Here is a 24,655-nt window from a genome sequence, read left to right as displayed (position 1 = left end):
CAAGACAGTTCAGCATCACAACAAGACAGTTCAGCATCACAACAACAAGACAGTTCAGCATCACAACAAGACAGTTCAGCATCACAACAAGACAGTTCAGCATCACAACAAGACAGTTCAGCATCACAACAAGACAGTTCAGCATCACAACAACAAGACAGTTCAGCATCACAACAAGACAGTTAAGCATCACAACAAGACAGTTCAGCATCACAACAAGACAGTTCAGCATCACAACAAGACAGTTCAGCATCACAACAAGACAGTCCTGCATCACAACAAGACAGTCCTGCATCACAACAAGACAGTTCAGCATCACAACAAGACAGTTCAGCATCACAACAAGACAGTTCAGCATCACAACAAGACAGTTCAGAATCACAACAACAAGACAGTTCAGCATCACAACAACAAGACAGTTCAGCATCACAACAAGACAGTCCTGCATCACAACAAGACAGTCCTGCATCACAACAAGACAGTCCTGCATCACAACAAGACAGTTCAGCATCACAACAAGACAGTTCAGCATCACAACAAGACAGTTCAGCATCACAACAAGACAGTTCAGAATCACAACAACAAGACAGTTCAGCATCACAACAACAAGACAGTTCAGCATCACAACAAGACAGTCCTGCATCACAACAAGACAGTTCAGCATCACAACAAGACAGTTCAGCATCACAACAAGACAGTCCTGCATCACAACAAGACAGTCCTGCATCACAACAAGACAGTTCAGCATCACAACAAGACAGTCCTGCATCACAACAAGACAGTTCAGCATCACAACAAGACAGTCCTGCATCACAACAAGACAGTTCAGCATCACAACAAGACAGTCCTGCATCACAACAAGACAGTTCAGCATCACAACAAGACAGTCCTGCATCACAACAAGACAGTTCAGCATCACAACAAGACAGTTCAGCATCACAACAAGACAGTTCAGCATCACAACAAGACAGTTCAGCATCACAACAAGACAGTTCAGAATCACAACAAGACAGTTCAGCATCACAACAAGACAGTCCTGCATCACAACAAGACAGTTCAGCATCACAACAAGACAGTTCAGCATCACAACAAGACAGTTCAGCATCACAACAAGACAGTCCTGCATCACAACAAGACAGTTCAGCATCACAACAAGACAGTTCAGCATCACAACAAGACAGTTCAGCATCACAACAAGACAGTCCTGCATCACAACAAGACAGTTCAGCATCACAACAAGACAGTCCTGCATCACAACAAGACAGTTCAGCATCACAACAAGACAGTCCTGCATCACAACAAGACAGTTCAGCATCACAACAAGACAGTTCAGCATCACAACAAGACAGTTCAGCATCACAACAAGACAGTTCAGCATCACAACAAGACAGTTCAGCATCACAACAAGACAGTTCAGCATCACAACAAGACAGTTCTGCATCACAACAAGACAGTTCAGCATCACAACAAGACAGTTCAGCATCACAACAAGACAGTTCAGCATCACAACAAGACAGTTCAGCATCACAACAAGACAGTTCAGCATCACAACAAGACAGTCCTGCATCACAACAAGACAGTTCAGCATCACAACAAGACAGTCCTGCATCACAACAAGACAGTTCTGCATCACAACAAGACAGTTCAGCATCACAACAAGACAGTTCAGCATCACAACAAGACAGTTCAGCATCACAACAACAAGACAGTTCAGCATCACAACAAGACAGTTCAGCATCACAACAAGACAGTTCAGCATCACAACAAGACAGTTCAGCATCACAACAAGACAGTTCAGCATCACAACAAGACAGTTCAGCATCACAACAAGACAGTCCTGCATCACAACAAGACAGTTCAGCATCACAACAAGACAGTTCAGCATCACAACAAGACAGTTCAGCATCACAACAAGACAGTTCAGCATCACAACAAGACAGTCCTGCATCACAACAAGACAGTTCAGCATCACAACAAGACAGTTCAGCATCACAACAAGACAGTTCAGCATCACAACAAGACAGTTCAGCATCACAACAAGACAGTTCAGCATCACAACAAGACAGTTCATCATCACAACAAGACAGTTCAGCATCACAACAAGACAGTCCTGCATCACAACAAGACAGTTCAGCATCACAACAAGACAGTCCTGCATCACAACAAGACAGTTCAGCATCACAACAACAAGACAGTTCAGCATCACAACAAGACAGTCCTGCATCACAACAAGACAGTTCAGCATCACAACAAGACAGTTCAGCATCACAACAAGACAGTCCTGCATCACAACAAGACAGTTCAGCATCACAACAAGACAGTTCAGCATCACAACAAGACAGTTCAGCATCACAACAACAAGACAGTTCAGCATCACAACAAGACAGTTCAGCATCACAACAAGACAGTCCAGCATCACAACAAGACAGTTCAGCATCACAACAAGACAGTTCAGCATCACAACAACAAGACAGTCCTGCATCACAACAAGACAGTTCAGCATCACAACAAGACAGTCAGCATCACAACAAGACAGTTCAGCATCACAACAAGACAGTTCAGCATCACAACAACAAGACAGTTCAGCATCACAACAAGACAGTCCTGCATCACAACAAGACAGTTCAGCATCACAACAAGACAGTCCAGCATCACAACAAGACAGTTCAGCATCACAACAAGACAGTTCAGCATCACAACAACAAGACAGTTCATCACAACAAGACAGTCCAGCATCACAACAAGACAGTTCAGCATCACAACAACAAGACAGTTCATCACAACAAGACAGTTCAGCATCACAACAAGACAGTCCTGCATCACAACAAGACAGTTCAGCATCACAACAAGACAGTCCTGCATCACAACAACACGACAGTTCAGCATCACAACAAGACAGTCCTGCATCACAACAAGACAGTTCAGCATCACAACAAGACAGTTCAGCATCACAACAAGACAGTTCAGCATCACAACAAGACAGTTCAGCATCACAACAAGACAGTTCAGCATCACACACAAGACAGTTCAGCATCACAACAAGACAGTTCAGCATCACAACAAGACAGTCCTGCATCACAACAAGACAGTCCTGCATCACAACAAGACAGTCCTGCATCACAACAAGACAGTTCAGCATCACAACAAGACAGTTCAGCATCACAACAAGACAGTTCAGCATCACAACAAGACAGTTCAGCATCACAACAACAAGACAGTTCAGCATCACAACAAGACAGTTCAGCATCACAACAAGACAGTCCTGCATCACAACAAGACAGTCTGCATCACAACAAGACAGTCCTGCATCACAACAAGACAGTTCAGCATCACAACAAGACAGTTCAGCATCACAACAAGACAGTTCAGCATCACAACAAGACAGTTCAGCATCACAACAACAAGACAGTTCAGCATCACAACAAGACAGTTCAGCATCAGCATCACAACAAGACAGTTCAGCATCACAACAAGACAGTTCAGCATCACAACAAGACAGTTCAGCATCACAACAAGACAGTTCAGCATCAGTTCAGCATCACAACAAGACAGTTCAGCATCACAACAAGACAGTTCAGCATCACAACAACAAGACAGTTCAGCATCACAACAAGACAGTTCAGCATCACAACAAGACAGTCCTGCATCACAACAAGACAGTTCAGCATCACAACAAGACAGTTCAGCATCACAACAAGACAGTTCAGCATCACAACAACAAGACAGTTCAGCATCACAACAACAAGACAGTTCAGCATCACAACAACAAGACAGTTCAGCATCACAACAAGACAGTTCAGCATCACAACAAGACAGTTCAGCATCACAACAAGACAGTTCAGCATCACAACAACAAGACAGTTCAGCATCACAACAAGACAGTTCTGCATCACAACAAGACAGTTCAGCATCACAACAAGACAGTTCAGCATCACAACAAGACAGTTCTGCATCACAACAACAAGACAGTTCAGCATCACAACAAGACAGTTCAGCATCACAACAAGACAGTTCAGCATCACAACAAGACAGTTCAGCATCACAACAAGACAGTCCAGCATCACACCAACAAGACAGTTCATCACAACAAGACAGTCCTGCATCACAACAAGACAGTTCAGCATCACAACAAGACAGTTCAGCATCACAACAAGACAGTTCAGCATCACAACAAGACAGTTCAGCATCACAACAAGACAGTTCAGCATCACAACAACAAGACAGTTCAGCATCACAACAAGACAGTTCGGCATCACAACAAGACAGTTCAGCATCACAACAAGACAGTTCAGCATCACAACAAGACAGTTCAGCATCGTTCAGCATCACAACAAGACAGTTCAGCATCACAACAAGACAGTTCAGCATCACAACAAGACAGTTCAGCATCACAACAAGACAGTTCAGCATCACAACAACAAGACAGTTCAGCATCACAACAAGACAGTTCAGCATCACAACAACAAGACAGTTCAGCATCACAACAAGACAGTTCAGCATCACAACAACAAGACAGTTCAGCATCACAACAAGACAGTTCAGCATCACAACAAGACAGTTCAGCATCACAACAACAAGACAGTTCAGCATCACAACAAGACAGTTCAGCATCACAACAAGACAGTTCAGCATCACAACAACACGACAGTTCAGCATCACAACAAGACAGTTCAGCATCACAACAAGACAGTTCAGCATCACAACAAGACAGTTCAGCATCACAACAAGACAGTTCAGCATCACAACAAGACAGTTCAGCATCACAACAACAAGACAGTTCAGCATCACAACAAGACAGTTCAGCATCACAACAAGACAGTTCAGCATCACAACAAGACAGTTCAACATCACAACAAGACAGTTCAGCATCACAACAAGACAGTTCAGCATCACAACAAGACAGTTCAGCATCACAACAAGACAGTCCTGCATCACAACAAGACAGTTCAGCATCACAACAAGACAGTTCAGCATCACAACAAGACAGTCCTGCATCACAACAAGACAGTTCAGCATCACAACAAGACAGTTCAGCATCACAACAAGACAGTTCAGCATCACAACAAGACAGTCCTGCATCACAACAAGACAGTTCAGCATCACAACAAAACAGTTCAGCATCACAACAAGACAGTTCAGCATCACAACAAGACAGTTCAGCATCACAACAAGACAGTTCAGCATCACAACAAGACAGTTCAGCATCACAACAAGACAGTCCAGCATCACAACAAGACAGTTCAGCATCACAACAAGACAGTTCAGCATCACAACAAGACAGTTCAGCATCACAACAAGACAGTTCAGCATCACAACAAGACAGTCCTGCATCACAACAAGACAGTCCTGCATCACAACAAGACAGTTCAGCATCACAACAAGACAGTCCTGCATCACAACAAGACAGTTCAGCATCACAACAAGACAGTTCAGCATCACAACAACAAGACAGTTCAGCATCACAACAAGACAGTTCAGCATCACAACAAGACAGTTCAGCATCACAACAAGACAGTTCAGCATCACAACAAGACAGTTCAGCATCACAACAAGACAGTTCAGCATCACAACAAGACAGTTCAGCATCACAACAAGACAGTCCTGCATCACAACAAGACAGTTCAGCATCACAACAAGACAGTTCAGCATCACAACAAGACAGTTCAGCATCACAACAAGACAGTCCTGCATCACAACAAGACAGTTCAGCATCACAACAAGACAGTTCAGCATCACAACAAGACAGTTCAGCATCACAAGACAGTTCAGCATCACAACAAGACAGTTCAGCATCACAACAAGACAGTTCAGCATCACAACAAGACAGTTCAGCATCACAACAAGACAGTTCAGCATCACAACAAGACAGTCCTGCATCACAACAAGACAGTTCAGCATCACAACAAGACAGTTCAGCATCACAACAAGACAGTTCAGCATCACAACAAGACAGTTCAGCATCACAACAAGACAGTTCAGCATCACAACAAGACAGTTCAGCATCACAACAAGACAGTCCTGCATCACAACAAGACAGTTCAGCATCACAACAAGACAGTTCAGCATCACAACAAGACAGTTCAGCATCACAACAAGACAGTTCAGCATCACAACAAGACAGTTCAGCAGCACAACAAGACAGTTCAGCAGCACAACAAGACAGTCCTGCATCACAACAAGACAGTCCTGCATCACAACAAGACAGTTCAGCATCACAACAAGACAGTTCAGCATCACAACAACAAGACAGTTCAGCATCACAACAAGACAGTTCAGCATCACAACAAGACAGTTCAGCATCACAACAAGACAGTTCAGCATCACAACAACAAGACAGTTCAGCATCACAACAACAAGACAGTTCAGCATCACAACAAGACAGTCCAGCATCACAACAAGACAGTTCAGCATCACAACAAGACAGTTCAGCATCACAACAAGACAGTTCAGCATCACAACAAGACAGTCCTGCATCACAACAAGACAGTTCAGCATCACAACAAGACAGTCCAGCATCACAACAAGACAGTTCAGCATCACAACAAGACAGTTCAGCATCACAACAAGACAGTTCAGCATCACAACAACAAGACAGTTCAGCATCACAACAAGACAGTCCAGCATCACAACAAGACAGTTCAGCATCACAACAAGACAGTTCAGCATCACAACAAGACAGTCCTGCATCACAACAAGACAGTTCAGCATCACAACAACAAGACAGTCCTGCATCACAACAAGACAGTTCATCATCACAACAAGACAGTTCAGCATCACAACAAGACAGTTCATCATCACAACAAGACAGTTCAGCATCACAACAAGACAGTTCATCATCACAACAAGACAGTTCAGCATCACAACAAGACAGTCCAGCATCACAACAAGACAGTTCAGCATCACAACAAGACAGTTCATCATCACAACAAGACAGTTCAGCATCACAACAAGACAGTCCTGCATCACAACAAGACAGTTCAGCATCACAACAAGACAGTTCAGCATCACAACAAGACAGTTCAGCATCACAACAAGACAGTTCAGCATCACAACAAGACAGTTCAGCATCACAACAAGACAGTTCAGCATCACAACAAGACAGTTCAGCATCACAACAAGACAGTTCAGCATCACAACAAGACAGTTCAGCATCACAACAAGACAGTTCAGCATCACAACAAGACAGTTCAGCATCACAACAAGACAGTCCAGCATCACAACAAGACAGTTCAGCATCACAACAAGACAGTTCAGCATCACAACAAGACAGTTCAGCATCACAACAACAAGACAGTTCAGCATCACAACAAGACAGTTCAGCATCACAACAACAAGACAGTTCAGCATCACAACAAGACAGTTCAGCATCACAACAAGACAGTTCAGCATCACAACAAGACAGTTCAGCATCACAACAAGACAGTTCAGCATCACAACAAGACAGTTCAGCATCACAACAAGACAGTCCAGCATCACAACAAGACAGTTCAGCATCACAACAAGACAGTTCAGCATCACAACAAGACAGTTCAGCATCACAACAACAAGACAGTTCAGCATCACAACAAGACAGTTCAGCATCACAACAACAAGACAGTTCAGCATCACAACAAGACAGTTCAGCATCACAACAAGACAGTCCTGCATCACAACAAGACAGTTCAGCATCACAACAACAAGACAGTCCTGCATCACAACAAGACAGTTCAGCATCACAACAACAAGACAGTTCAGCATCACAACAAGACAGTTCAGCATCACAACAACAAGACAGTTCAGCATCACAACAACAAGACAGTTCAGCATCACAACAACAAGACAGTTCAGCATCACAACAAGACAGTTCAGCATCACAACAACAAGACAGTTCAGCATCACAACAAGACAGTTCAGCATCACAACAAGACAGTTCAGCATCACAACAACAAGACAGTTCAGCATCACAACAAGACAGTTCAGCATCACAACAACAAGACAGTTCAGCATCACAACAAGACAGTTCAGCATCACAACAAGACAGTTCAGCATCACAACAACAAGACAGTTCAGCATCACAACAAGACAGTTCAGCATCACAACAACAAGACAGTTCAGCATCACAACAAGACAGTTCAGCATCACAACAAGACAGTTCAGCATCACAACAAGACAGTTCAGCATCACAACAACAAGACAGTTCAGCATCACAACAAGACAGTTCAGCATCACAACAAGACAGTTCAGCATCACAACAAGACAGTTCAGCATCACAACAAGACAGTTCAGCATCACAACAAGAAGACAGTTCAGCATCACAACAAGACAGTTCAGCATCACAACAAGAAGACAGTTCAGCATCACAACAAGACAGTTCAGCATCACAACAAGACAGTCCTGCATCACAACAAGACAGTTCAGCATCACAACAAGACAGTTCAGCATCACAACAAGACAGTTCAGCATCACAACAAGACAGTTCAGCATCACAACAAGACAGTTCAGCATCACAACAACAAGACAGTCCTGCATCACAACAAGACAGTTCAGCATCACAACAAGACAGTTCAGCATCACAACAAGACAGTTCAGCATCACAACAAGACAGTTCAGCATCACAACAAGACAGTTCAGCATCACAGCAAGACAGTTCAGCATCACAACAAGACAGTTCAGCATCACAACAAGACAGTCCTGCATCACAACAAGACAGTTCAGCATCACAACAAGACAGTTCAGCATCACAACAAGACAGTCCTGCATCACAACAAGACAGTCCTGCATCACAACAAGACAGTTCAGCATCACAACAAGACAGTTCAGCATCACAACAAGACAGTTCAGCATCACAACAAGACAGTCCTGCATCACAGCAAGACAGTTCAGCATCACAACAAGACAGTCCAGCATCACAACAAGACAGTTCAGCATCACAACAACAAGACAGTTCAGCATCACAACAAGACAGTTCAGCATCACAACAAGACAGTCCTGCATCACAACAAGACAGTCCTGCATCACAACAAGACAGTTCAGCATCACAACAAGACAGTTCAGCATCACAACAAGACAGTTCAGCATCACAACAAGACAGTTCAGCATCACAACAAGACAGTTCAGCATCACAACAAGACAGTTCAGCATCACAACAAGACAGTTCAGCATCACAACAACAAGACAGTTCAGCATCACAACAAGACAGTCCTGCATCACAACAAGACAGTTCAGCATCACAACAAGACAGTTCAGCATCACAACAAGACAGTTCAGCATCACAACAAGACAGTTCAGCATCACAACAAGACAGTTCAGCATCACAACAAGACAGTTCAGCATCACAACAAGACAGTTCAGCATCACAACAACAAGACAGTTCAGCATCACAACAAGACAGTCCTGCATCACAACAAGACAGTTCAGCATCACAACAAGACAGTTCAGCATCACAACAAGACAGTTCAGCATCACAACAAGACAGTTCAGCATCACAACAAGACAGTTCAGCATCACAACAAGACAGTTCAGCATCACAACAAGACAGTCCTGCATCACAACAAGACAGTTCAGCATCACAACAAGACAGTTCAGCATCACAACAAGACAGTCCTGCATCACAACAAGACAGTTCAGCATCACAACAAGACAGTTCAGCATCATCACAACAAGACAGTTCAGCATCACAACAAGACAGTTCAGCATCATCACAACAAGACAGTTCAGCATCACAACAAGACAGTTCAGCATCACAACAAGACAGTCCTGCATCACAACAAGACAGTCCTACATCACAACAAGACAGTCCTGCATCACAACAAGACAGTTCAGCATCACAACAAGACAGTTCAGCATCACAACAAGACAGTTCAGCATCACAACAAGACAGTTCAGCATCACAACAAGACAGTTCAGCATCACAACAAGACAGTTCAGCATCACAACAACAAGACAGTTCAGCATCACAACAAGACAGTTCAGCATCACAACAAGACAGTTCTGCATCACAACAAGACAGTTCAGCATCACAACAAGACAGTTCAACATCACAACAAGACAGTTCAGCATCACAACAAGACAGTTCAGCATCACAACAAGACAGTCCTGCATCACAACAAGACAGTTCAGCATCACAACAAGACAGTTCAGCATCACAACAAGACAGTTCAGCATCACAACAAGACAGTTCTGCATCACAACAAGACAGTTCAGCATCACAACAAGACAGTTCAACATCACAACAAGACAGTTCAGCATCACAACAAGACAGTTCAGCATCACAACAAGACAGTTCAGCATCACAACAACAAGACAGTCCTGCATCACAACAAGACAGTTCAGCATCACAACAAGACAGTTCAGCATCACAACAAGACAGTTCAGCATCACAACAAGACAGTTCAGCATCACAACAAGACAGTCCTGCATCACAACAAGACAGTTCATCATCACAACAAGACAGTTCAGCATCACAACAAGACAGTTCAGCATCACAACAAGACAGCCCTGCATCACAACAAGACAGTTCAGCATCACAACAAGACAGTTCAGCATCACAACAAGACAGTTCAGCATCACAACAAGACAGTTCAGCATCACAACAAGACAGTTCAGCATCACAACAAGACAGTCCTGCATCACAACAAGACAGTTCTGCATCACAACAAGACAGTTCAGCATCACAACAAGACAGTTCAGCATCACAACAAGACAGCCCTGCATCACAACAAGAAGACAGTTCAGCATCACAACAAGACAGTTCAGCATCACAACAAGACAGTTCAGCATCACAACAAGAAGACAGTTCAGCATCACAACAAGACAGTCCTGCATCACAACAAGACAGTTCAGCATCACAACAAGACAGTTCAGCATCACAACAAGACAGTCCTGCATCACAACAAGACAGTTCAGCATCACAACAAGACAGTTCAGCATCACAACAACAAGACAGTTCAGCATCACAACAAGACAGTTCAGCATCACAAGAAGACAGTCCAGCATCACAACAAGACAGTCCTGCATCACAACAACAAGACAGTTCAGCATCACAACAAGACAGTTCAGCATCACAACAAGACAGTTCAGCATCACAACAAGACAGTCCTGCATCACAACAAGACAGTTCAGCATCACAACAAGACAGTCCAGCATCACAACAAGACAGTCCTGCATCACAACAAGACAGTTCAGCATCACAACAAGACAGTTCAGCATCACAACAAGACAGTCCTGCATCACAACAAGACAGTTCAGCATCACAACAACAAGACAGTTCAGCATCACAACAAGACAGTCCTGCATCACAACAAGACAGTTCAGCATCACAACAAGACAGTTCAGCATCACAACAAGACAGTTCAGCATCACAACAAGAAGACAGTTCAGCATCACAACAAGACAGTTCAGCATCACAACAAGAAGACAGTTCAGCATCACAACAAGACAGTCCTGCATCACAACAAGACAGTTCAGCATCACAACAACAAGACAGTTCAGCATCACAACAAGACAGTCCTGCATCACAACAAGACAGTTCAGCATCACAACAAGACAGTTCAGCATCACAACAAGACAGTCCAGCATCACAACAAGACAGTCCTGCATCACAACAAGACAGTTCAGCATCACAACAAGACAGTTCAGCATCACAACAAGACAGTCCTGCATCACAACAAGACAGTTCAGCATCACAACAAGACAGTTCAGCATCACAGCAAGACAGTTCAGCATCACAACAAGACAGTTCAGCATCACAACAAGACAGTTCAGCATCACAACAAGACAGTTCAGCATCACAACAAGACAGTTCAGCATCACAACAAGACAGTTCAGCATCACAACAAGACAGTTCAGCATCACAACAAGACAGTCCTGCATCACAACAAGACAGTTCAGCATCACAACAAGACAGTTCAGCATCACAACAAGACAGTCCTGCATCACAACAAGACAGTTCAGCATCACAACAAGACAGTTCAGCATCACAACAAGACAGTCCTGCATCACAGCAAGACAGTTCAGCATCACAACAAGACAGTCCAGCATCACAACAAGACAGTTCAGCATCACAACAAGACAGTTCAGCATCACAACAAGACAGTTCAGCATCACAACAAGACAGTTCAGCATCACAACAACAAGACAGTTCAGCATCACAACAAGACAGTCCTGCATCACAACAAGACAGTCCTGCATCACAACAAGACAGTTCAGCATCACAACAAGACAGTTCAGCATCACAACAAGACAGTCCTGCATCACAACAAGACAGTTCAGCATCACAACAAGACAGTTCAGCATCACAACAAGACAGTTCAGCATCACAACAAGACAGTTCAGCATCACAACAAGACAGTTCAGCATCACAACAAGACAGTCCTGCATCACAACAAGACAGTTCAGCATCACAACAAGACAGTTCAGCATCACAACAAGACAGTTCAGCATCACAACAAGACAGTTCAGCATCACAACAAGACAGTTCAGCATCACAACAAGACAGTTCAGCATCACAAGAAGACAGTTCAGCATCACAACAAGACAGTTCAGCATCACAACAAGACAGTTCAGCATCACAACAAGACAGTTCAGCATCACAACAAGACAGTTCAGCATCACAACAAGACAGTTCAGCATCACAACAAGACAGTCCTGCATCACAACAAGACAGTTCAGCAGCACAACAAGACAGTCCTGCATCACAACAAGACAGTTCAGCATCACAACAAGACAGTTCAGCATCACAACAAGACAGTTCAGCATCACAACAAGACAGTTCAGCATCACAACAAGACAGTTCAGCATCACAACAACAAGACAGTTCAGCATCACAACAAGACAGTCCTGCATCACAACAACAAGACAGTCCTGCATCACAACAAGACAGTCCTGCATCACAACAAGACAGTTCAGCATCACAACAAGACAGTTCAGCATCACAACAAGACAGTTCAGCATCACAACAAGACAGTTCAGCATCACAACAAGACAGTTCAGCATCACAACAAGACAGTCCTGCATCACAACAAGACAGTTCAGCATCACAACAAGACAGTTCAGCATCACAACAAGACAGTTCAGCATCACAACAAGACAGTTCAGCATCACAACAAGACAGTTCAGCATCACAACAAGACAGTTCAGCATCACAACAACAAGACAGTTCAGCATCACAACAAGACAGTCCTGCATCACAACAAGACAGTTCAGCATCACAACAAGACAGTCCTGCATCACAACAACAAGACAGTTCTGCATCACAACAACAAGACAGTTCAGCATCACAACAAGACAGTTCAGCATCACAACAACAAGACAGTTCAGCATCACAACAAGACAGTTCAGCATCACAACAAGACAGTCCAACATCACAACAAGACAGTTCAGCATCACAACAAGACAGTTCAGAATCACAACAAGACAGTTCAGCATCACAACAAGACAGTTCAGCATCACAACAAGACAGTTCAGCATCACAACAAGACAGTTCAGCATCACAACAAGACAGTTCAGCATCACAACAAGACAGTTCAGCATCACAACAACAAGACAGTTCAGCATCACAACAAGACAGTTCAGCATCACAACAAGACAGTTCAGCATCACAACAACAAGACAGTTCAGCATCACAACAAGACAGTTCAGCATCACAACAAGACAGTTCAGCATCACAACAAGACAGTTCAGCATCACAACAAGACAGTTCAGCATCACAACAAGACAGTTCAGCATCACAACAAGACAGTTCAGCATCACAACAAGACAGTTCAGCATCACAACAAGACAGTCCTGCATCACAACAAGACAGTTCAGCATCACAACAAGACAGTCCTGCATCACAACAAGACAGTTCAGCATCACAACAAGACAGTCCTGCATCACAACAAGACAGTTCAGCATCACAACAAGACAGTCCTGCATCACAACAAGACAGTTCAGCATCACAACAAGACAGTCCTGCATCACAACAAGACAGTTCAGCATCACAACAAGACAGTCCTGCATCACAACAAGACAGTTCAGCATCACAACAAGACAGTTCAGCATCACAACAAGACAGTCCTGCATCACAACAAGACAGTTCAGCATCACAACAACAAGACAGTTCAGCATCACAACAAGACAGTTCAGCATCACAACAAGACAGTCCTGCATCACAACAACAAGACAGTCCTGCATCACAACAAGACAGTTCAGCATCACAACAAGACAGTTCAGCATCACAACAAGACAGTTCAGCATCACAACAAGACAGTCCTGCATCACAACAACAAGACAGTTCAGCATCACAACAAGACAGTTCAGCATCACAACAAGACAGTCCTGCATCACAACAACAAGACAGTCCTGCATCACAACAACAAGACAGTTCAGCATCACAACAAGACAGTTCAGCATCACAACAAGACAGTTCAGCATCACAACAAGACAGTTCAGCATCACAACAAGACAGTTCAGCATCACAACAATACAGTTCAGCATCACAGCAAGACAGTCCTGCATCACAACAACAAGACAGTTCAGCATCACAACAAGACAGTTCAGCATCACAACAAGACAGTCCTGCATCACAACAACAAGACAGTTCAGCATCACAACAAGACAGTTCAGCATCACAACAAGACAGTTCAGCATCACAACAAGACAGTCCTGCATCACAACAAGACAGTTCAGCATCACAACAAGACAGTTCAGCATCACAACAAGACAGTTCAGCATCACAACAAGACAGTTCAGCATCACAACAAGACAGTTCAGCATCACAACAAGACAGTTCAGCATCACAACAAGACAGTTCAGCATCACAACAAGACAGTTCAGCATCACAACAAGACAGTTCAGCATCACAACAAGACAGTCCAGCATCACAACAAGACAGTTCAGCATCACAACAAGACAGTTCAGCATCACAACAAGACAGTTCAGCATCACAACAAGACAGTCCTGCATCACAACAACAAGACAGTTCAGCATCACAACAAGACAGTCCTGCATCACAACAAGACAGTTCAGCATCACAACAAGACAGTTCAGCATCACAACAAGACAGTTCAGCATCACAACAAGACAGTTCTGCATCACAACAAGACAGTTCAGCATCACAACAAGACAGTTCAGCATCACAACAACAAGACAGTTCAGCATCACAACAAGACAGTCCTGCATCACAACAAGACAGTTCAGCATCACAACAAGACAGTTCAGCATCACAACAAGACAGTTCAGCATCACAACAAGACAGTTCAGCATCACAACAAGACAGTTCAGCATCACAACAAGACAGTCCTGCATCACAACAAGACAGTTCAGCATCACAACAAGACAGTTCAGCATCACAACAACAAGACAGTTCAGCATCACAACAAGACAGTTCAGCATCACAACAAGACAGTCCTGCATCACAACAAGACAGTTCAGCATCACAACAAGACAGTTCAGCATCACAACAAGACAGTCCTGCATCACAACAAGACAGTCCAGCATCACAACAAGACAGTTCAGCATCACAACAAGACAGTTCAGCATCACAACAAGACAGTTCAGCATCACAACAAGACAGTTCAGCATCACAACAAGACAGTTCAGCATCACAACAAGACAGTTCAGCATCACAACAACAAGACAGTCCTGCATCACAACAAGACAGTTCAGCATCACAACAAGACAGTTCTGCATCACAACAACAAGACAGTTCAGCATCACAACAAGACAGTTCAGCATCACAACAAGACAGTCCTGCATCACAACAAGACAGTTCAGCATCACAACAAGACAGTTCTGCATCACAACAACAAGACAGTTCTGCATCACAACAACAAGACAGTTCAGCATCACAACAAGACAGTTCAGCATCACAACAAGACAGTTCAGCATCACAACAAGACAGTTCTGCATCACAACAAGACAGTTCAGCATCACAACAAGACAGTTCAGCATCACAACAAGACAGTTCAGCATCACAACAAGACAGTTCAGCATCACTATAACCAAGAAAGGAACCACGTCGGTTTGTTTGGGTAGTTTCGAATGGAAATCTGGGATCTGTAGTTTGAAAATGCACTGAATTTACCACCAGTCACCACACTGCCAAATCCACCTAACAGGCGATCTTCATCTCATTATAGTAAAGGACTTGTTTGTACATTATATCAACAACCAACATGTCCGAGGGTTATGGTTTGTGCAGGTGTTTATGTGTTTAACTGTGCCTAAGCTGCCTATGCTTGTGTTGTAGGCCCGGTAAACCCACTGTGTGCCAAGGCATGCAAACGAGATGGAACCATCAAGACAAGTTACTGTGCCAGTGAATTTGGTGAGTTCCATAGACTTCAAAGCAGAAATGACATTATGACCCGGTGACATTACTGGATGAATGAATGATTGAATGAATGATTGAATGATTTTTTATTTTATTTTTTTTACAAAGCATAGTAGTAGAACTTCTAAAAAAAATTACAGAAAAGGTGTAGGCTGAAGCTGAGGCTTATAATTGCCTACCCTTTTTACATTACATTACACTATTTACATTACATTACACTATTTACACAAAAAAATTAAATACAAAAAGAAACATAATTCAGTATATCATTTAGCAAAGGTTGCAAACGTTTCATAGTTTTTATTTATTTATGTTTTTCTTTTTTTAATACGTTTTCTTTTTTTATATATGTATGTTTTTCTTTTTCCCTTTGTCACTATTTGAACACAGCTATGTTATAGATGAAATATAACTAGGATAATAATGAGGTTTTATATTTATGTATCACCTTATATTTGAGTAATTTCTTAAAAGTATGTAGCGAACTAAAATTGTTTACTTCTTTGTCAAAGCTATTCCATAATTTTGCCCTAAATTGACTTTTAATATTTTTGACTCACGCTTTAACGCCATGGCCTCCCTCTCTCCCAGTGATCACAGGGAAGGTGTCGGGTCTGTCACCGGGTCCAAAGGGCACCGTTCTGGTCAGCGTCTCCCTCATCAAGACCTACAAGGCCGGCCGGCTGATCATCACCCAGGCTGGGGAGGCCATGTCCGTGAAGCTGGTGTCCGAATGCAAGAAGTGCCCGCTTCTGCGCAGAGGTATTTTGATTATTGTTTTTTTTTTATTGGTGCGGGTCAATTCACTTTTAGACTCAGTAGATCCAGGAGGTGAATTTATTTTTCTAAATGAAAACACCGACATCATTTTGACATGATGAAAAGGTTGTTATATCCAACCCATTAGAACATATGTTAGAACAAAATGTGTGCTGCAATTTGTAGTTGAATTTTGAATTGAATGCAAATCACACTAGGACTGAACAATTAATCGATTTTAAATCGAAATCGCGATTTACGCACGCACGCACGCACGCACACACACACACACACACACACACACACACACACACACATACATTTAGCATTTCGTTTTTTTTAGATTATATGTTAGACTAGATTTAGATTATTAGATTATATATTGTAACTATATGTATAGTAGGGTTGTGTGATGTCCGGGTAGCAGCTTGAATCTCGAGCTCCTCAGAACCCCCGAGATAAACGACCCAACAAACAGATATTGTCAGCAACATTTAACGAGTGAAACGGTAAGAAGTCTAAAGATGAGCCCGAAGAAACGAAGTGCTAAAAGAAATACCAAAACCGACTCTGGAAATGAGAAAGATGTCACAGATGAACAGGCTTGTCAAACCAGCTCTTCCGACACTGACGAGGAAACAGAGAGAGAGGAATCCGCGATTCTAAAAGAATTAAAAGATCTAAGGAGAGAGAATAAAGAAGCACACAATGCCACCCAGTCTTCAGTGAGCAAACTTGAAACATCTATGTCGCAAGTAACTGAATGGATTGACAAAACAGAAGGTAGAATTACGGTAATTGAAAAAGAAATCACGAAACTGGATGATAGTGGAATGAGACACCAGAGGGCGCTCAAATACCTTGTAAGAAGAGATGCAGAAATTACAGCAACCTGTGAAGACTTGCAAAATAGACTCAGACGCAACAATATCCGGATCTACCAAGTCCCTGAAGGTAGCGAGGACAAGGATACTAAAGAGTTTGTGAAGCAGCTATTGACAACATCCCTGAAAATAACACCTGAACTTGAGTCTGAGATTAAGATAGAAAGAGCGCACAGATCACTGATGGCCAAACCGAGAGAGTCTAGCGCACCCCCGCGCTCTATCATTGTGCGCTTTCTAGATTTCAATATCAAAGAACAGGTTCTACAGCTCGCATGGGGACAAACCGTCACATTTCAAGGGAAAAGGATCTATTTTGATCACGATTACTCCCCAGACCTGCAAAAGAAGAGGGGTCAGGTGCGTCACGTCATCAAACAGCTGAAGGAAAAAGGGATACGCGCTAATTGCCCATACCCGGCACGACTCAGGATGACAACAGAATCGGGAACGAAGGTGTTTGACTCTCTGGTAGATGCAATTCCCACACTGAAAGAACTGGGAATTCATGTCCAAATCGACGAAAGAGAGAAACTACAAAGAGAACTGACAAGGGACAGGTGGCGAACACAAAGAAGAGGGCGTGAGCAGCGAACGAAAGGAGCCATGACGTCACTATCTGCCGCAGACCTAAGATCATTCATGGACGATAAAGATGAGTAAACCAGTTAGATATAGTAAACTAACGAAATGTTTACAATAAGTGTAAAACACAAGAAATAATGGACATGCTGCTGACTAATATGATTATCATTTACCCTGAGTATTAATTACCTGTTGGGAAAATTTAAATATATTAAATCTACTTTAATTTATATGTGGTTCTGAGGCCAGAGACTGAGCCATAGACGGATCACACTTAGCCTGTGTTACCAGGCAAAGGTTAACCCTATACGTTCGTGGTTAACTTCTCTGCACTTAGTGCAATATGCTCCCTGAGAGAGAAAGCTACACCTCTCTAGAACATCGGGAGATTATTTCATTTGTGATTTATGTAAGACAGCTTACTGGAAAATTGGAAGCCCTAGGTTTTCCCTTACAAGTGAATAGGGGACCATTTTGTTTTGTTTTTTATGTTGTATACTCTTTGACAAATGCCTCAAGCTCATATACTATGGAAGATAGATCTATGTTGTACATACGAAATACAATGACATTATGACAAGCCTTAAATGTATTAGTTACAATATAAATGGTCTTAACAACCCAATAAAGAGGAAAAAACTTTTTGGACAACTTAAGAAAATGCAGTGCTCTATAGCATTCATTCAAGAAACGCACTTATCAATGAACGAACACCAGAAACTGAAGAGAGAATGGGTGGGCCAGGTGTATAGTGCGTCCTGTCAAACAGGGAAAAAGAGAGGAGTGGCTATTCTATTTAACAAATCAGTATACTTCACCAAAGAAAAGGAAATTGCAGATGACCAGGGCAGATATGTTATGGTCCTGGGGTCAATAGGAGGATCAATCATAACCTTTCTAAATATATATGCACCAAATGAAGACTGCCCCAATTTCTTTAAAGGTATAGCCTCACTTTTGGCTGGTAATGCCAAAGGAATTATCCTTATGGCCGGTGATTTCAACTGTGTACTAAATCCAAAAGTAGACAAACTGCCTGTAGATTGTGGACCCATTTCAAAAAAATCTAGATCACTGAATGCAATGATAAAAGAATTTGGACTTATAGATGCATGGCGTTTCCACCATCCTAGGCAGAAAGACTTTACCTTTAGGTCTGGGGTCCATGGTAGCTACTCTCGGATAGATTACTTCTGTATTTCCAAGCAAGATATTGACAAAGTTGAATCATGTATCATTGAACCAGCGACCATCTCAGATCATGGACCTCTAACTCTTCAACTTAACCTCAGTACCAATAAAATCTTTAAATATTGGAGGCTCAATGTATCCATGCTGTCTGACTCTCACACACGGGAGAGGATAAGTGAAGAACTGAAGAGTTATTTTGATCTCAACAATAAGGGGGATGTCTCACCATCAATTTTATGGGACGCGGCAAAGGCTGTAATGAGAGGTAAAATTATCTCAATTTCAAGTGCACTAAAGAAACAGCGAAATGAAAAACAGCAGAACCTAGAAAATGAGTTAAAAATACTAGAAAGGAAACATAAACTGAACAGAGATGAAGAAGATTTAAAAGCTCTACTAACCTGCAAACAAAAACTAGATGACCTGTTGACATACAACGCGGAAGGAGCCCTTAGATTTGCTGGTAGGAATTACTATGAGATGGGAAATAGGGCAAGCAAGCTACTGTCATTCCAGCTCCACAAAATACAGTCAAGTCGGATAGTTCCAAAGATTAAACACCCCAGCACACACATGGAAGTAATGCAAACGCAAGAAATTGCTAATGCATTTGCAGATTACTATACCGACCTCTACAAAGCACAGCAATTGGAAAACAAGAAAGAAAAAATCAACAACTTCTTAGATAACCTTAAACTTTCTAAACTATCCCCAGATGAGGCGGATGAGCTAACCTCCCCTATTACGGAGAAGGAGATAGGGGAAACTATTCAGATGCTTAAGAACAATAAATCACCAGGTACAGATGGGTTTTCAAATGAATTTTATAAACATTTCACTGAACAATTAACACCAGTATTAAGTGTAGTTTATAACTATGCCCTATCTGAGAGAGATCCACCAGGAAGCTGGTCAGAAGCTATTGTCTCGGTAATACATAAAGAAGGTAAAGACCCCACAAGATGTAGTTCCTATAGGCCCATAAGTCTCCTTTGCAACGATTTCAAGATATTGACATCTATACTTAAAAAAAGAATACAGAAACATATAACAAAACTGATACACCCAGACCAGACTGGCTTTATCACTGGTCGACAGGGTGCTAACAACATCAGAAGAACTTTAAATCTGCAAACAGTGGCTGGATTTCGAAAAGAACCATCAATGCTTCTCGGCTTAGATGCCGAGAAGGCATTTGATAGAGTTGATTGGCTGTACCTTGAACTAACATTGAAAGGTATGGGATTCAATAACACATTTATAGAATGGATAAAATGTTTATATAAAAATCCTAAGTCTAGAGTAAGGGTGAATGGTCACTGCTCTCACTTCTTTGACATACAGAGAGGGACACGCCAAGGAGACGTTTTGTCTCCATTACTATTCGCGATTGGCATAGAGCCACTAGCGGAGATGATTAGATCAAACCCTCAGATACAGGGAATAGATGACCAAAAAGGCATTACACACAAGATCTCGCTATTTGCTGATGACATTTTACTTTATATCAAAAACCCTTTAGAATCAATTCCAAACATAATGATGGATTTAAGAAATTACGGCGAACTGTCGGGTTATAATATAAATGAGACCAAATCAGAAGCCATGATGATAGTGGGAACATGGCCAATACATCTGAATAGTATAGCACCCTTCCATTGGGCTAGAGACGGATTCAGGTATTTAGGAATCATTTTGACTCCCAGCAGCAATCAGTTATATCAAGCAAACTACGAAAAGTTGATTGTACAAATCAAATCAGACATGGCCAGATGGGACATTTTACCTCTCTCCCTAGTGGGAAGAATAGAATCAATTCGAATGAATGTGCTACCTAGACTTATTTTTCTCTTCCAGTCTCTACCTATACCAATACCTGCCACTACCTTTAAAAGGTTAGATAAACTCCTATCCAAATTTATCTGGCAGAGGAAAAAACCTAGAGTAAGGCTTAAAACACTATGTTTGCCAAAGAACAAGGGTGGTCTTGGTCTACCAAACCTAAGAAACTACTACTGGGCAGCTCAATTACGCATACTTGTGCATTGGATACAAAAGGACCTAGACTCAGGATGGGTACAGATTGAGCAAAACTCAATTCCAAAGACCCCTCTCAGATCCATAATATTCCTGGGGAAAGCATACTGGAAAAAAATTAAGATTGGTAACAAATGGATTACAAATACATTAAAGGTATGGGAAAGTGTAAGGAAAAAGGGGGGAGGTCCACGATCAATATCTAGGGCCATGCCAATAGCAGACAATACAGAATTCCGGCCAGCTATGGAGGATGGGGGTTTTAAAAAATGGGCGGATTTGGGCCTGGTTACTATCAATCAATTAATGGAAGGAGACTGTTTTAAATCGTTTGCACAGCTACAGCAATGTTTTGATCTACCTTCGAAAGACATGTTTAGATACTTTCAAATAAGACACTATGTAATGACTCACAGTGAGTGGGAAGCAATTAAGAGACCACCAACAAATGTGGAGCGGTACTTTATAAACACAATAGAAAAAAACTTGATGGAAAGAAAGCAGATATCCAATATTTACAACATGTTACAACTAGACGATCCAGGAGACACCACCTATATTAAAGAAAAATGGGAGTTGGAAGCTAATGTGATCATAGAAAATGAAGAATGGGAGGACAGCCATTCAAGCAATCATAAAATCACAAATAGCCCAATGTGGAAGGAGTTTGACTGGAAGGTCAAGGTCAGGTACTTTAGGACTCCTCAAGTTCTCTCCGGATTTGCTGGTGGGTCCTCACCACTATGTTGGAGAGGATGTGGAATGATCGAAGATCATACACATATTTTCTGGGACTGTCCAAGGGTGCAGACATTTTGGATGAATATCAAAAATGAGATTAAAACCATTCTAGATCTTGACTTACCTCTGAATCCATCGTACTATATCTTGGGATGTATACCGAAAGGCACATACTATGGAGATACGTTATATATCTTGAGAGTGATACTGTTAATAGCAAGGAAAATGATAACTATGGCATGGCTACAAAATCAACCACCGACAATCAAACAATGGACCAAGAGACTGAGACAGATGTATACAATGGAAGAAATGACTGCACAATTGCAACTGAAAAAAGATATGTTTATGCAGAGATGGTCACTTGTAACCTTGTACCTGGAGATACATTAGCATGAGCCTGACGCCCTCTCTCTCTTTTTTTTTTTTCTTTTCTTTTTTTGTTGTTCTTTTTTTTCTGTTAAAGTATATATTTTTTTCCTTTTGCTAAATTTATTTCTCTATTTATTTTTTCGTTTCTTATCCTACAAAAAATCATAAAAAAAAATATTGTAAAAATCCCTCCCCACTGGGTTGTTTAAGAGGCGTACTCGGATTATACAGCTTATTTTGATTACGCTGAATACCTTAAACAAATTGAATAAGAGGGAAGAGCCTGAGTAACAAATGTCATTGACTATGTGAATCAAGTATATTATACTGTATGATTAATGCAATGTGATGTTCAATATGACACAAAATAAAAGAAAGTTCAAAAAAAAAGTAGGGCAAAATAACTGAGAGGGCATACATAACCTCATCTCGCACCTTGTTGCCCATATGCGCATGTCCAGAGTTAATTATATTGTATATTGTTTACACTGCCTTTTCATTATATTTTTTTTTAGTTCTCCACTGTACTATAATTCTGTGACCTGTACCTGTATGTCTTCTACAACCTGTACCCCCCCTCCCCTCCCCCATGCTGCTATGATACCGAATTTCCCCAATGGGATCAATAAAGGAATATCTTATCTTATCTTACACACATGTTCTATTATATAATGTATTATTCTATATTATACTTCTATATACTATACTATTATACTATATAATTGTATTATTTTTATTTTTATTATACTATAACTAAATCATACTATTTATACTACACTATATTATACAGTATTATACAATATTTGTATATATTATTATTCTATGTTAATCACACACACACACACACACATACTCAGACATAAATTGACTCAATAACATTGATAATTTCTTCCTGCTAGGTATGAACTACATCATCATGGGCCAAGTGAACGAGGATGGACGTGGCACGCTGGCACCTGGAGCCTTCACAGCCCCTTACAAGGCCCCCCACCAGAAACTGTTAACCAACATCAGCAACCAGCCCTGTTAACCCCTTCACTGCCACACGACAAAGGGTTAACCCTTTCAAAACCACACAACAAAGGGTTAACCCTTTCACAACCACACAACAAAGGGTTAACCCTTTCACTGCCACACGGCGAAGGGTTAACCCTTTCACTGCCACACTACAGACGGTTTACCCTTTCACTACCACACTACAGAAGGTTAACCCTTTCACAACCACACTACAGAAGGTTAAAACCCTTTCACTACCACACTACAAAAGGTTAACCCTGTCACAACCACAATACAGAAGGTTACCCCTTTCACTGCCACCATACAGAGGGTTAACCCTTTCACTACCACTAACCATCTGTAGTGTGGTAGTGAACGGGTTAACTTCACCCCAAAATCTGTTCTGGATTGCCACCAATTAGTTACAATGCAAAATAAGGATCTATTAAAAGCACAATATTGCCAGTTTTAGCCACTGATTTAAATGAATTATATGTCATTTTGTATGTTTTGTACCCGCATCTCTTTTGTAATTTATGTCAAAATAAAGGATTTAACTATTTTTTTGAGGGGCTTTGCAGCATGTTGCCTGACAGATGAAACAAACATACCTTTTTGTAGCCTTAGTATTGTGACAGTTTCCTCAGTGCTTGTTGAGTATAAAGACGTGTTTCTTGTTTTACCAAACGTTGCTAGCTGTGTGCAGAAAGGAGGCAATTAATAATGTCTTGATAGTCACAGCCAATGCAGGACCGTGATCATGAGCAATATTTAATTTTCCTTGTTAACAATTTAATTT

General features: G+C 41.7%; 1 protein-coding gene across 1 annotated transcript in view; it reads left to right on the top strand.

Annotated features, from left to right (window-relative positions):
• The window catches only part of LOC311232801 (procollagen C-endopeptidase enhancer 2-like), a 46,375-nt gene extending 21,957 nt beyond the window's left edge, over positions 1-24,418 (top strand). Inside the window, exons 7-9 of the mRNA XM_084319601.1 lie at positions 16,208-16,285; positions 16,883-17,053; positions 23,760-24,418. Coding sequence (XP_084175727.1) covers positions 16,208-16,285; positions 16,883-17,053; positions 23,760-23,890 — 380 coding nt within the window. The 3' untranslated portion in view covers positions 23,891-24,418. The remainder of the gene's footprint in view (positions 1-16,207; positions 16,286-16,882; positions 17,054-23,759) is intronic.
• Positions 24,419-24,655: the final 237 nt, after the last annotated feature.

The sequence above is a fragment of the Notolepis coatsorum genome, assembly GCF_963971535.1.
Source record: "Notolepis coatsorum genome assembly, chromosome: 8".
In the NCBI taxonomy this organism is placed as follows: Eukaryota; Metazoa; Chordata; class Actinopteri; order Aulopiformes; family Paralepididae; genus Notolepis; species Notolepis coatsorum.
Note: the sequence above shows the minus strand (reverse complement) of the source record. Positions and strands in the feature narration are given on the sequence as shown.